The sequence below is a fragment of the Lissotriton vulgaris genome, chromosome 7, assembly GCF_964263255.1.
Source record: "Lissotriton vulgaris chromosome 7, aLisVul1.2, whole genome shotgun sequence".
NCBI classification, from domain to species: domain Eukaryota; kingdom Metazoa; phylum Chordata; class Amphibia; order Caudata; family Salamandridae; genus Lissotriton; species Lissotriton vulgaris.
In genome coordinates this window covers 150,599,667-150,614,110 of record NC_141695.1, presented here as the reverse complement: position 1 = coordinate 150,614,110, position 14,444 = coordinate 150,599,667, and the positions used below count along the sequence as shown (strand labels likewise).

The 14,444-nt window shown below is 44.4% G+C and overlaps 1 protein-coding gene across 1 annotated transcript in view; it reads left to right on the top strand.

Annotated features, from left to right (window-relative positions):
• Positions 1-12,000, top strand: part of LOC147701032 (phospholipase A2 inhibitor and Ly6/PLAUR domain-containing protein-like) — a 75,963-nt gene extending 63,963 nt beyond the window's left edge. Inside the window, exon 5 of the mRNA XM_086929292.1 lies at positions 11,870-12,000. Coding sequence (XP_086785418.1) covers positions 11,870-12,000 — 131 coding nt within the window. The remainder of the gene's footprint in view (positions 1-11,869) is intronic.
• The last annotated feature ends 2,444 nt before the right edge of the window (positions 12,001-14,444 follow it).

Below are 14,444 nucleotides of genomic sequence, written 5' to 3'. Positions count from 1 at the left end.
TTTTCGAGACAAAATTATTAGAGAACGTCATAGGGAGCATACTGGCCAGGTAGTTAACTAAGGGGGTCGACATCATTTTGAGAGTTTCAGCCCTGCCCCACCAAGAGAGAAATTTTGTGGACCAACTTTCTAGGAGAGTAGATATTTTTTTCAAAGTCGATTCTTCATTTATTTTTAGAGTGAAGACTAAATCCTTATCGAAGTCCAACCCCAGGTACTTAAAGCATTTGGGCTGCCATGTAAGACCAGAATCCCCCAAGATCCCCTTGTCACCTATATTGTTCAGCAGTTTGACCTCCGTCTTGTCTTTATTGAGCTTGTAGCCTGATACCTTCGAAAAGTCTTCAATGTCCGACATGAGTGCAGACACTGCCTCATCCGCCCTTTCAGATAGGACAAGCATATCATCTGCATACGCTGTCAATTTGACCGTGCAGTCTCCAAACGGTATACCTGCAATTTTAGGATCTTCCCTTATATGATGTAAGAACGGTTCGATTGCCAATAAAAATAACGAGGGTGATAGAGGGCACCCCTGCCGCGTACCTTGCTTTAAGCAAAAGGAGGATAAAAACGATACACCCGCCCTGACTCGTGCTGAGGGGCAGCAATAAAGGGACATTACTAGCCGTGTAAATGTTTCCCCCAAGTTAAATTTATTGAGGACTGCTTCGAGAAAGGCCCAATCAACCTTATCGAAGGCTTTTTCGGCATTTAACGTTATTGCCACTGTAGGGGTTTCTAGAAGTTTAGCTTTCTCCAACACATGCGCCAAAATCCGTGTGTTATCACTAGACAACCTATGCTTTAGAAAGCCCGCTTGAAATGGATGGACTAGTTGTGGGAGCACCGTTTGAAGACGTGCGGAAAGTATCATAGCTAGGATCTTACAGTCAATATTAATTAGCGAAATTGGCCTGTAGTTTTTTGGGAGCGATGGGTCTTTCCCTTCCTTAGGAAGTACTGCAATTGTTGCCTCCGCCATAGTACCTTTTACTTCACCAGAGCTATTTATTTCTTGGAATAGGTTTAGCAAGGGCCCAGTTAATATAGTGGGGAATGTTTTATAGAATTTTGCTGTAAAGCCATCCGGGCCTGGTGCCTTCCCTGATTTCAATTTTTTAATCGCACTTTCCACTTCTTGAGCACTAATTGGGCCATTTAGACCAACCTGATCCTCAGCAGTCAACCTTGGAAGATCACACTCATCCAAATAATTCTTAATTTTATCTTCTTCCACCTTTGTATTTTTTGCATAAAGGTCCTCATAGAACACCCTAAATACCTCAGCTATCTTGTCTGGCTCAGAATGTGAGTTCCCTGAGGCGTCCTTAAGGATGTTAATACAATTCTTTTGTACTTTAAATTTCAAATATGAAGCGAGACTCTTCCCCGCTTTATTGGATTCACAAATTTTAAATCTCCTACCTTTGTCTAGCCAAACTCCCGCCCTTTCACTTATTAATTTATTGTGTTCATATTTTTTATTTGCCAGAGCATAGAGAGTCATATCGTCTCTTAGCCTTAGATGCTTACTTTCAAGATCTCCAATTTCACTTTCTAGGGATTCCAATTTCGCGTTATAATTTTTGTTCATGGCAGACCTAATCTTGATACATACTCCCCGTATTGCACTTTTCATGGCATCCCATCTAATAAGATCAGATGTGTCCCCTTCTTTATTAATTTGCAGGTAAGAGACAATCGCAGCTTGTATTGTGGATCTGTGTTGAGCATCGCTTAATATCTCATCATTTAGGCGCCAAGACGTCTGACGAGGTGATGATTTGGCATTTGCGATGGACAGGGAAATACAAGAGTGATCCGACATCACACGAGGCTCTATGGTGGTAGATTCTATTCTGGGTACCCCGTTCTGTGTTATGAGGATGTAGTCGATCCTGGAGTACGAGTCATGTGGTGTAGAATAAAAAGTATAATCCCTCCCTGTAGGGTTCTGGAGCCTCCATGCATCCACTAAATGAAAGCGTTCACACAGATTAATGAAGGCTCTATGAGATTTGCTTGGTTTGAAACGGCAGTGGGAGTCCCTAACTAGCGTTGCGTCTTTTGGAAGATTAAAGTCACCACCCACTATGTGAATAGCGCTATCTGGGATGTTTTCCATATGTTTATTTAGATCTTCCCAAAACTTGAGGTCACTGGTGTTAGGAGCATATATGCTCGTAACATAAAACTCCGTATTATCCTTACTTAGTTTGGCCGTAACCCACCTCCCGTCTAAACTGGCCTCGGAAGACAAAACCTCCACCTTTGATTTCTTCGCAACAAGAATCAACACCCCATTCTTTTTGTGTACAGATTCTGCACCCACAACCTCACTGTAAAACTTATTCCTCAGGTGGTAAAACAGCTTAGCTTCCAATTTTGTCTTTTGTAGCAATACAATATCACCTTTTAACCTACGCACATAATCTAAGATTTTTTGTCTTTTGATCGGTTGGTTCAAACCTTTAACATTGAGTGGTAATATCTTCATTTTGTCCATATTACATACTCCCATCGGAGTATTCACAGTGTTATGTGTGAACAGTTAAAGGATGCTTCATCCGGAGAAAGACATTCATCACACCTGACCAACTACAATATGTTAAGCTTTCACCTCCCCGAGACTTCGAAAGGACATATGAGTGAACATAGAGTCTATAACCCTCACCACCATCAAGTGCCAGTGCAATAGTGTAAATGCAAGCAATAAGAAGAAGAATCAAACATAAAAGACATGTAACACATACCCGAACCCCCAATCCCCTCAACCCTCCACCCTCCCCACCCCACCTGTATTCAGTAGGCATGGCGATTGGAGAGAGAGTACGGTGCAGCCTCCCCGTGCCTAAACATATCCATATTAGTTTGGAGCATACGAACCTATGAACATTCACTGCAATCTCGTGAGTTGTTTCTAGCTATTGTAACTATGACAAACCATGCATCTAATAACCTCGCACATATGAAGGAATTCAAAGACTGCAAGATAAAAGACAAGCGAAACAAGGCATTTCTTTCATTTGAATGAGTAACAGAACCAACAGCATTACCAACTGGTAAAGGTATAAAGTTATGTAATGAGGCATGCGAAAACGCATTAAACATAGTAGCTCAAGATACAAGAATACAAATGTGGAGACACGGATACCTTAGTCAAAAGCCTTAAACCTGGGCCTTAACCTGGACCCTCAAAGTATACAGAAAAATGTGTACAAATGTGGAGACATGAACTCCGTAAACAAAAGCCTTAAAGCTGGGCCTTAACCAGGGCCTTCAAAAGTACCATATTTTGTGTGACAAAATAGTCTGAACATATTCTTTTGTTCTGCTTAACAACCAGGAATAGAAAACCATTGGAAAATGCGTGCAGCAGGATGACCTTCATTTATAACCTGAGGCTGAAGCCTGATCAGCGGAGCTTTCAGGTTTGTTCGTCTCCATGTCCAAGTCCTCAGGGCCATCCAGCATACGTTTCAATTTCAGTGGATCGGAAAAAATGTGCGGAGAGCCTTGAATAATCACTCGATACCTTGCCGGACCAGCGAATCCATATTTGAAGCCCCTTTTCTTCAGCTGCGGTTGAAGTGCCAAGAATGCCTTCCTGACGTCCACCGTCTCTTTACTATAGTCTTGAGATATATAGACCTTAGCAGATTTCCACAAAATGTGATTGTTTTTACGCATGAAGGTAAGAATCTGTTCTACATGCTGGTACCGGAGCGGTTTACAAACAATAGCTCTGGGACCTTTTTGATCCTTTGAAATCCTGGCCGGGACTCTATGGGCTCTATCAAATTCTAGTGGGTGTAGAAAAGTCATGTTTGTAGCTTGGGTAAACCAGGACTCAAGAAAGGCCACGCAGCTCCCCAGTTGATCCTCTGAACCTTCCGGAATACCAAAAATGCGTAGATTCCCCCTTCGATTCCGGTCCTCCAATTCAGCGAGTTTCCGTGTTGTTTGATCCGCTGCTATGCACAAGCGTTTAACTGCGTTGCAGGTCTTTACTTCCATATCCTCAAGTTTGCTAATCCTCGTTTCTGCCTCTAAAAGTTTTGCATTGGTGTCGCGGTTATCTTGTCTGATTGCTGCCACCTCTTCCTTGGTCGCTTTCGCCAGATCCCTGACTTCATCAAGTCTGCTAAGTATTAAATCTATTGGATCCGGGTTATCCTTCCTCCCTTTGCCAGGTGAGGGCAGATCAGACTTAAGTCTCTTTAGGCTTTTTGCTAGCTCTTTGTCTGACATGGTCACTTGTGGTGTAGACTGACTGATCGTTGACAGTGGTTCCCCTGTTTTGTGCCTGACCGCTATGGCGCACTTTCTTTTTCCAGCCTCCGGTATTTTGTTCCTATTTGTTCCTACAAATGACCACTGATAAAGCAGAGACACCCAGGAGCCGACAATCAACTTATCTGTCCGTTTACTTGACTAGATCGGGCACTGTGTTGAAAGGCGCAATTCTTCATCTCAGGGTGGAAGCCCGCGTCGCCATTTTGAAATCCACCACGTGCGCCATTCTTACGTGACTACCTCCTCAGTGGCACTACTGTGTCAGCCCAGCTTCGCTACAACCACATAAGAAGCGTTAGATAGGTAATATGCGAGGAGTGGAACTCGCACTCATTTGCATTGCAGTGATACAGCGTGTGGTGGGCGCAAACTCCAAAGACTCACATTCAAGCATACATTTAGATTCTTTTACTCTTTTACCAGTCTTTACCAGCTTTTACCAAACCCTGGTTTGCACATAACTTTTTGCCCATTATAAGACATCAGGTATCATTTTCTTCGCATTGAGCCAGCACCAAGGCATCACAGCATGTGAAATTGTGGTAGCCCTGAAGCCTTAGCAGTATCGAAAATAACTTGGTTGATTTGGGATCATGGCCAGCTTTCACAGACAAGTTCGTTATAGAACCTCAGGGATCAAAATCGTCACAAAAAGCACATTTCCGCTTATTACCGATTTAATGTTCAATCGTTTTTAGTTCCTTTACCCCCGTGGAATCGCTGATAACATTTGGGCAGATCCGATCTGTAGACCTGCAGATCCTTACAAGTGCGTTATGCCGCCATTTTGTGAGGGTGCGAGCGGTGACTGTCTCTCGAGCTGCTTTTGTTGTGCCCCCAAGCGTTAATATTACTCACGGTTTTCTTTCTCCCGCTACCCTTTTGCTCATCTCACAGTCCGCTTCGCCGCCGGAATCCTCAGAAGTCTGCCCTCATATCGAGCTGGATCCTCGATTTTCGTCGGCCGGCATCATCGGCGGTTTGCTGGGCGGTCACGTAGTCTTCCACCCGCCGTACTTTACCAGAGCCCGGCAGCACCCGGAGCGGGGGCGTGGTTTGGACGCCGAGAGAGATGGCGGCTCTGTGAGTCTCTCTGCCCGTGCCGAGGTAGTCATCTAGATCTGGAGCGTGCAAAACCTCTCCAGCGCCGACAACAACAGAAGAATCGGACGCCGGAATGTGAGCAGTTCACATAGAGGGCTCGACCGACGAGTTACACGAAGGAGAAGTCGGGTTTTGACCGCTTCGCAGGGTTTGTCAATTTTAACCTAATTGCCACCACCACAGGGAAGGGAAGACCCTCTAGAGCATTGTCAGTTTGGATCAAAACTACTGTTTGCTGCATGTCTGCTAGATCCAATCAGTAATGAGGATGACGCCTTGGGTGTTCCTGGCCTCCCACTCCCTCATGGTCATGAGATGGACTGCTACTGTTTTATAGATAAATGCTTTTACACATAGCAGTTGTCTACGGGAGGGCAATGGGAGAGGCGTAGGCTCAAGTGGAGCTCTCTGACAGAATCAGACTCACAGATTTTAGGACCCCAGATGACGCAACTTTCCTACGGAGATTGAGTAAAATGTGTAAGCTTATGTTTTCCTCCCTAAGGAATTTATTCTTGATAGAATCTAGTCCATTCCCATGAGGAAGAAAGAGATCCCATGTTACACCTGGTGATTGGCCAGGTATGTTCTATCCTGAGCCATCAAAACTGGATTTAGAACCCCCATCTGGATGGCTAGGTCACTCTACAAAAATGAATTAGTATTTCTAAAAGGGAACCTTTTTAAATGGGACTCTATTCTAAGTATCAAAAAATGCAAGTATTATTGTTCTTTTTGGCGCAACATCGCTAATGAGGACTTTGGCATCCATGCCCCATTGGATAGTAACATTTCTTCTGTTGCTTGGGTTGAGAATTTCTCCCTGTTATAATCGGGAGCTGTCGACCAGGGATTGTCCCAGGCTTCCCTTTGTAGCCAAGCCACCGGGTTGGCAAGTACTAACCCCTTCCTAAATGTATGGCTGAGCATTCCATTTAGTCACTGACGCAAACAGCCCACAATATTTCCAACAGTGAGATCTCCAAAGCATCAGACTGTATCGTACCAATTAAAGTCCTAGGTTTGGATAAGATGGCAGGTGATCTTTTCAAGACCTACGGAGATGCATTGAGTCCTTATTTTTCTCTGCTCTTTAGTGCTATAGAAGTCAGTGCACCTATGCCTTCCACTAGAGCAGTGTCTGAAATTAACCCAATTTTTAAAAAGTGTTCTAGGTCCCTACCCTCTAACTACAGACCAATACGCCTCATTGATATTTCATAATAATTGTTTTGTCAGATAATTTTAATAGGTTCAATGAGTGGATGTCAGATTCGAATGTACTAACTTCCTTGCAGGTGGGTTTCACTGATGGCTTAGGAACAATTGACCAGGCATTCTGCCTGCAATTGTTATACTGGAAATATAATCATGTAGGGGGCAACAGACTTTAAGATATTGTACTTTCTTTTATATTCAGGTTCCCTTGAGCCAGTGGGGCTGACAAGCCCTGGTTACTCACCTGCGTGCCACAAACGATACCGGACCTGCGAATATTTTTCGGCAGCCTACTCAGCAACCCTACATACATGCCTATTCCCTGCTGACGAGAGGTAACCACCTCGAAACACGTGTCCAGGGATGGCCAACGCGACAGTGATTTTTGCTCAAGACTCTGGCAGAGGCGCACCCGCTGATGCTTACTTCATGGACCATAATGCTTTGCGGTAACACGCTGGTAGGACAAGCAGTGTGTGACCAATTGGACTTTCTTTTATATTCAGGCTCCCTTGAGCCAGTGGGGCTGATGAGCCCTAGTTACGCACCTGCGTGCCACGAGCGATACCAGACCTGCAAATATTTTTCGGCAGCCTACGCAGCAACCCTACATACATGCCTATTCCCTGCTGACGAGAGGTAACAACCTTGAAACAAGTGTCCAGGGATGGCCAACGCGACAGTGATTTTTGCTCAAGACTCTGGCAGAGGCGTACCCGCTGATGCTTACTTCATAAACCATAATGCTTTGGGGTAACACGCTGGTAGGACAAGCAGAGTGCGACCAATTGGACAGACTTTAAGATATATTTTTGGACCTTCAGTATGCTTTTGATGTAGCGCCCAGATAATCTCTGTGGAAGGTATTTGGCAGAGATGGAGGTCCGGGAGTGTCCAATAGAAGTTTTAACTAGACTACATTCGACAAATTATGCCCAGGTCAGGTGCGGATCCCGCGGTGAATTAACGCATCCCATCCCATATACTCAGGGAGTAAGGCAGTGGTGAGTGATGGTTCCTACCCTCTTTCTCTTATGTATTAATGATTTAGTATCACAGCTTGAGAAATGTAAGAGTGACACCCCACGTTGTCCCGGGGTTGTAATCCTATTGCTTGCAGACAATACCCTTTTATTATCGAAATCCACTACAGGGATCTAGATTCTCTGGGTTGTTTTGGGTCATTCTCCAAGCAGTATATGCTGAAGATTTACCTTGGCAAGACAAAATGCATGGGTTTCAACTTCTGCCCAACTACCCATGTACACCTGACTCAGAGTGGCTCTTGAAAGAGTTTAGATGTTCATTTATCTGGGGGTTACGCTCACAGAATGATTTGATTGATTACCCCATATTCAGATGCATGGGCTCAAACTACATTGTGGGGGTATTTTGGGGCTCATCTTTTCACCAGTTAACTTCAGCCCTTGAAATCTACAAAGCTCAGGCACTAGGAGCCACTCTGTACAGTGGAGAGCTTTTGGGCTTCCAAGACACTAGACCCCTAGAGATAATAGAAGATTGTTTTTATGAGGAACCTAAGTAGCTTACCAGCTTGCTCCCAGCTTGTCTCCCTACATCTATATTATTTCCTTAGACACATCAATGACACAGTTGGGTTAAGACGGCTTTTGTGCTGGCTGAGACTCTGAAGGCCATAAGAACAAGTCCCTATCGCCACTACAACATCAGTTTTTCCAACGTTGTGGCTTAGCCTTATTTACTATGCAGTGTTAAGCCACTTAATGTACATAAAGCCCCTTTCACACTATGGTTAGTGTGAAAGATGTGGGAAATGGGTGATGTGGTGGGCATTCCACAGCAACACCCATTGTTTTGATGCTGCCCCTTATGTACATGGCCGCGTGCATAGGAGGCAGTGCCAAAATTAGGCTGGATATTGTGTGGCGGAAGGGCATCCCCAAATGACCAGGGGGTTCAGCTGCGACCTGACTGGTCCCGTGTGGGGAGCGGCTCACAAAGGGATCTCTCACAACAGGGTAATCACCCAACTTTCTCTCGGGGCAACCCCGGGCGCTGTCGGCTGTCCGGCCTGGTGTGGTGTTGCTGGGCACCTCCACTCCCTTTGTGCCCTTCCTCACCTGTTGTCTATGGGTGCAGCAGCTGGGCAGGGTTTCAGTGGGGCCGACTGCACCCCCTTTCGCCAGGTACAGGCCTCACGCTCTTTGCTGATAATCAGGCCTTGCCAGGCCCAAAGCCTGGGCCTTGAGTTTCGTAGAGGGCAGCCCTGCTCTCCTGGTCGACGGCTCCCCAATGGGGTAGTGTGTGGTCAGGGTCAGCTCCCTCACGCTCAAGTTTCACGATGGCCCACCAGGGCGCCCCAGGGCCCAGCCGTCCTTGCCTCCTACTGGTTGACGCTTCTGCCGGGACCCCGTAGCTGTGTATGGTCCCAGCCCGTGCGATTTGCCCGCCGTCAGTGGTTCTCTGCTGGTGCGGAACCGGCGCCAGCATCTCAGGAGCCGTCACTGGAGACGCGCCGGGCAGTGCGCGCTCGCAGCCGCCATTACACTTCACCTCCGGGCAGGGCAGCCACAGTGAATCTAGTTCATCCCAGGGAGTCGTCTCCGTGGCTAGAAGTCGCTCCGCTGGGCACCGCTGAGGAGCGCAGTGCGGCGGGCAGGACACCAGCAACTTGGGGGATTTGCAGGTTTATGGAAGGGCAGAATGGGGTATGGGGCCGGGGAGCTGATCGGAGCACATCCTAGCAGGTTGCCATCTTGGCCACCTGTATGTTATTTTTGATGACAAATACCTTTCTGGCACCTATTAAGAAGCTTACTACATCCTTCCTTATGCTTAAAGTAATCAGAGAAAGTACTCGGTTCCTGCAGAGCTGCTCCAGATAAAAACCTATTTCGGACCCTCACCATTTCTACTTTGGAGTAGTCAGCAATTCTCTTTTGTAGGATTGTCTGCTATCTCCTCTACAAACTGCAACTTAACTAGAGTGACTATTCAGGGGCTAAGCAAGAAAGCAAACTTTCTGTCCATCTTCCTCTCCTTTACTGGCTCCCTATGAGCAAGTGTTGATTATTGAAGATCTTGTGTTTCTGAGCCATATACTGCCTCACCACTAACAGTTACTTGGCTTCTCTTTTCTCAACCCATTCTGAAAGTAGATACCTCTAATCCTGATCTTTACATTATGTTTCCCTACAAGACAAAAATATACATTTAACATACTCTGGTTCCCTTGTACAATCATCCTTGTAAACAAAATCATAATGTAAAAAACTGCAAACAAATAAGCCCCAACAGCAGAATAAAGAAAGGCATAAAATGCACCCAAACAGAGAAAGCCACTAGCAGCCTGATCAGATTGGTCTAAACTGTCTAAAATATCTTCTAATTGGTTGAAATCATGCCCAATCAGTATTGTTGGAAGATGATGTTGTTGAAGAATCTGATTGACAAAGCATTCACTCAATAAGAACAAGGCCCTGCAGTTGCAGCATTTTCAATGGCTACGGGTAGCCGGTAGGAACAGCTGTGGCATAGACTACTTGGGGATGGAAAAAATGTAGTCATCTGTAGACTGTTGTGAGATGCTCTTAATATTATATTTGATTGCCTGGTAAGCCAAAATGGACCCCCCCCCCCAATATTTGCTTTTTCTTACCATGAACTAAAAACGATAAAAAGGTCCTGCGCCCCCATAGGTACAATGGGTGTCACAGAAGGAAACAATGCACAATGATTCAGTAAATGCTACCCCGAACAGTCACAGCAGCTAATAGTATTACAAAATATATATGAAACATTGTGCTTTGATAACCAGGTACCAAGTTAACACCCCTCTAAGTGCACTTGCTGTCTTTCCACTTAAATATACCTCACTGATAGCCTTATATCTCAGTGTCCTAGCTGTTAGGCACCTGTCTTCACTTATTGCTGAGGAAGGTTACGCTTTTAAATTGTATGGTTAGTCAAGCACTTGCCGCCCGATTCATGAACCTAAATTGCGCTCGCAAGGGGCCGGATTCTGAGAATCCGGCCCTTTGCGAGAGCGATTTTTGCATTTGGGATTCAGCATCCCAAATGCAAAAATCGCTAATTGCGATGTCGCAAATGTGCGAGGAATTACATTTAAGGAATCTCTATTAGAGATTCCTTAAATGCAATTCAACATCCAATTTAAATTTGCGAATTCGCAATTTCTTGCCGCAATTTACCGCGAGGTCAGACCTCGCGGTAAATTGCGAAAACTCAGAAAAATGCATTTAAATGCATTTTTCTGAGTTGCATGTTACACACACACATGTCCTTTGGACATGTGTGTGTGCAACACCTGTGTGAAATTTCATTTGAGGGGTGCTACAGGGTGTCCTGTGGACACCCCTGGCACCCTTCAAATCGCAATCTTATTTGCGATTAGCTAATTGCTAATCGCAAATAAGGAATACTCCCCATTCATTCCTATGGGCCTTTTGGCCCATAGGAATGAATGGCGAGTTATTCCTTATTTGCGATTAGCAATTTGCTAATCGCAAATAAGGAATCAGTAGGAATCGCATTTTATTATGCGATTCCTACATGATTACCGTTTTGCGAGTCCTTAATAGCGAATCGCTATGGTTCGCTATTAGGGGCTCGCAAAACGGCCCGTTGATGAATCAGGCTGTTGATGCCTTAATTCAAAAATATACTTACTGCTTACCTGAGAAAATGTAAGATGAACTTTAAAATGAGATTCCTTATTTGTTTCAACTTCTGGTTTCTTGTTTTATTGCCCAATTCAGCCAATTCAGCCTTCTGAAAGCTTATTCGATCGATCCAAACACCAAATGACACGTGTCAGCTTAAAGGTTTTAAGAATGTAGAATGTGGTACAATGAACAAATAATGAGCAAATAATATAATACTGAAGTAACATATTGCATCAAAAGTGTTCATTCTAAAAATATGTTATTTTTGCCCTGAGAAATGTACCCATCTTGGTATGAGGTTCCCACCAAGTGTAGTCAATATCACATTATGTTCTCTTATTACGTTCCTAGTACTACAACTGAAAAGAAATACGTCAATTGTTTGGTGCCTTCCTTTTGTAGAAAAAAAGTCTCAGTTCAATCATCAAACATGTTATGTGATGTGCAGCTTTTCATACTCACACAATATCTCACCCGGTCAAACAATGCATGTTATGCAGAGTTCTACAGCTTTCTGAGCTTACAAAGTACAAAGTACACTAGAGGATGGGAAACTGAGGTGTGTTGTCTTTTTGTTTCAGGTAAGCCGGTAAAAAGGTATAGCATGAGAGGGTGTGCTACTACGGATACCTGTGATGTCGGACTTCTCAGCATGGTGTCAAATAAATCACATCATTTTGATTTAAAGTGTATTGCTTCCAATAAAGTTTAAAATGGCCCTAGAAGCCTACAACCAATCCTTTTCTCAGCCTTGTTAATCCTAGGTAGCATCATCGATATTTCACTGTGGCCATCTAATGAACAGAGTCAGGTTTTATGAAGAGTACCACAATTTGAACTAACCACATCTTCTTGTCACCATCCAGGCTACACAAAATTAAGCCAAAGTGATGCTCATTGTAAGGACACCATGCTGTTTGTGGGCCAGTCCCACTTCTATTGGGCCAGCTTTGTCTGTAGGTTGGGTTCCACCTTTAGGCACATTGAGTATTTATTATATGTATGCATATATGTATGTCACTTTATAGAGATGAAATGGAGTGATGTGGATGGTACAGTTTGACGGTACTGAGCGGAAAGAAAAAGAGGATATGGAATCTTTGGAGCAAGGATACAGCCCTGAGTGGTGAATCTTTAATAGCCATAAAGAAGATGGCCACCATGAGCATTATAGTTAACATGTACATGATTAGTCAAAACTTAAGCCTAATTTATTTTAGTACTGTACAATATTTGTGATGTACTTGGTCCCAGAAGTCTCAAGGGAGCCGCTGGGTGCATGGTTTGAACAATGAATCAGACTTCATAGGAGTTTAACTCCCTACTGACATTGTATCTGATACCCATCAGTATTTGAGAGAGGGGTAACATGGCTGATCAGGGCCGGACTGGCGTAGCAGGCACCGGGCAATCCCCCGGTTTGTCGCACGGGTGGGTGCCGGTTCTGGGCCTGACAAAGAGCTTGGGGTTGAGTGGGGGCAGGCCGAGCAATTTGTCAGGGCTAGTTTTGGTTCCCAGTCCTGGGCCCTGTGGCTGATCCTGATGAACTTGCCTGATTAACCTTGAAATATGCTGCTGGCTGCATGGCTAGCTAACTGCACCCCTTACTTCCCAGTAACATCTCGAACTTGAGTAGGTCCTTCCAAAGACTAGCAAGAAAAGGCCCACTCACCTCGGAGAGAACACTCTGAAAATTGCAGATGATCAAAGTCTGGAGCTGATCATCCTCATATTCTTCTCCACCTCTGGCCAATGTACCCCCACACAGATTTTCCACACTTCTGCAAAACAAAATGCACTTGTATTTGTGGGCATTTCCTGTGTTGACCCATATCAATCCTGCTCTGCCAAATCATGTTTTGTGGGTGGTAACAAGTGAACACAGGGAAAGTAGCCTGGGAAAACAAATCTGTCAACAAATTGATACTTTTCATACATTAGCACCAGGCTACTGTTGTGATGGCAGAGTGACACATTTTTGGTGGGGAAATTAGAGGCAGCTTTCTTCATGTATCTTTGAACCTACATGACTGTTGGCAATGATCATCTTTTTTATAGTATTCCCCCAGATGTTTGACTTCTTATGCTGTATCTGTTTTTGCTGGTCATAGGACTTTGTATACTTTACTACTGCTAACCAGTGGCAAAGTCCTTGTGATCAACTCTTTAAAAATGTTGTAATGGGTATACCACTAAGTGGCACATTTAATGTATTTGTAAATCCCTAGTAGATAGCACCACATGTATCCAGTTTTGTACAATGACCCAAGAAGGATGAGGCATGCTGTTGTCAATCTGGTGAAATATATTAAAAAAGTGTGTCATTGGTCCACTGTCTTCATTAATGTGATGTAGACACACACAGACTCTGCATACTGTTAGATCATAATGTGTGAAAGAAAAGCAGACATGTGTTTATTTCAGGTGGGGAGATGATAACATGTCAGTCCTAATACACAGTCAGTTTGATCAGTAGCTGTTGGGCGGTGACGTGGGGAGGGGCAGAGTGGGGGGTAGTAATCTATGGATTACAGAGGATTACAGGTAAGAAAACATATACATAAATAAAACAAACTTTGTTGCGGGCACTGCATCCTCAAATGGGATGCAGTGCACACAACGAAATTCGTTTTATTAATCACAGATTGTGATTTTAAACAACACATTTTTAAAAATAACATGTTCACTATTGAATTGTGTGTGCATTAAGCATGCTTGTATATGTTGGTGCATTCCTATCCTTCGAATATGGAGTGATGTTGCATGGTGATCCATCTTCCCCTGTGCGTAGCGTGTTTCATACAAGGTGGGGATTCCCTTTGTGTCAGTTTACTTCATTCTATTGGGGTATGGCTGGGTGGGTCATAGAGTTTGTGATGGTGGTGTGTTCCAGTAAGTAGATTTGTAGGGGTGCCCATATATCCCGTGGTGGTGAGGATAGGGGGTAGGAGTTCCGCATAAGTGTGCAATTGTTCTTGGCAATAGATAAGGTCTTGAAGCCAATCCTTACATGTTGGTGCCCTCCCTCGTCCCCATCTGCAAGCGATCCTTCTCTTTGCAAGGAGAAGTGCGAGGGATGCGTATCTGCAGATTTTGGCAGCTCGAGGATCAGTGTATCCTAAGAGTGTGGTCTGAGGGTCATCGGGAACATGCAGC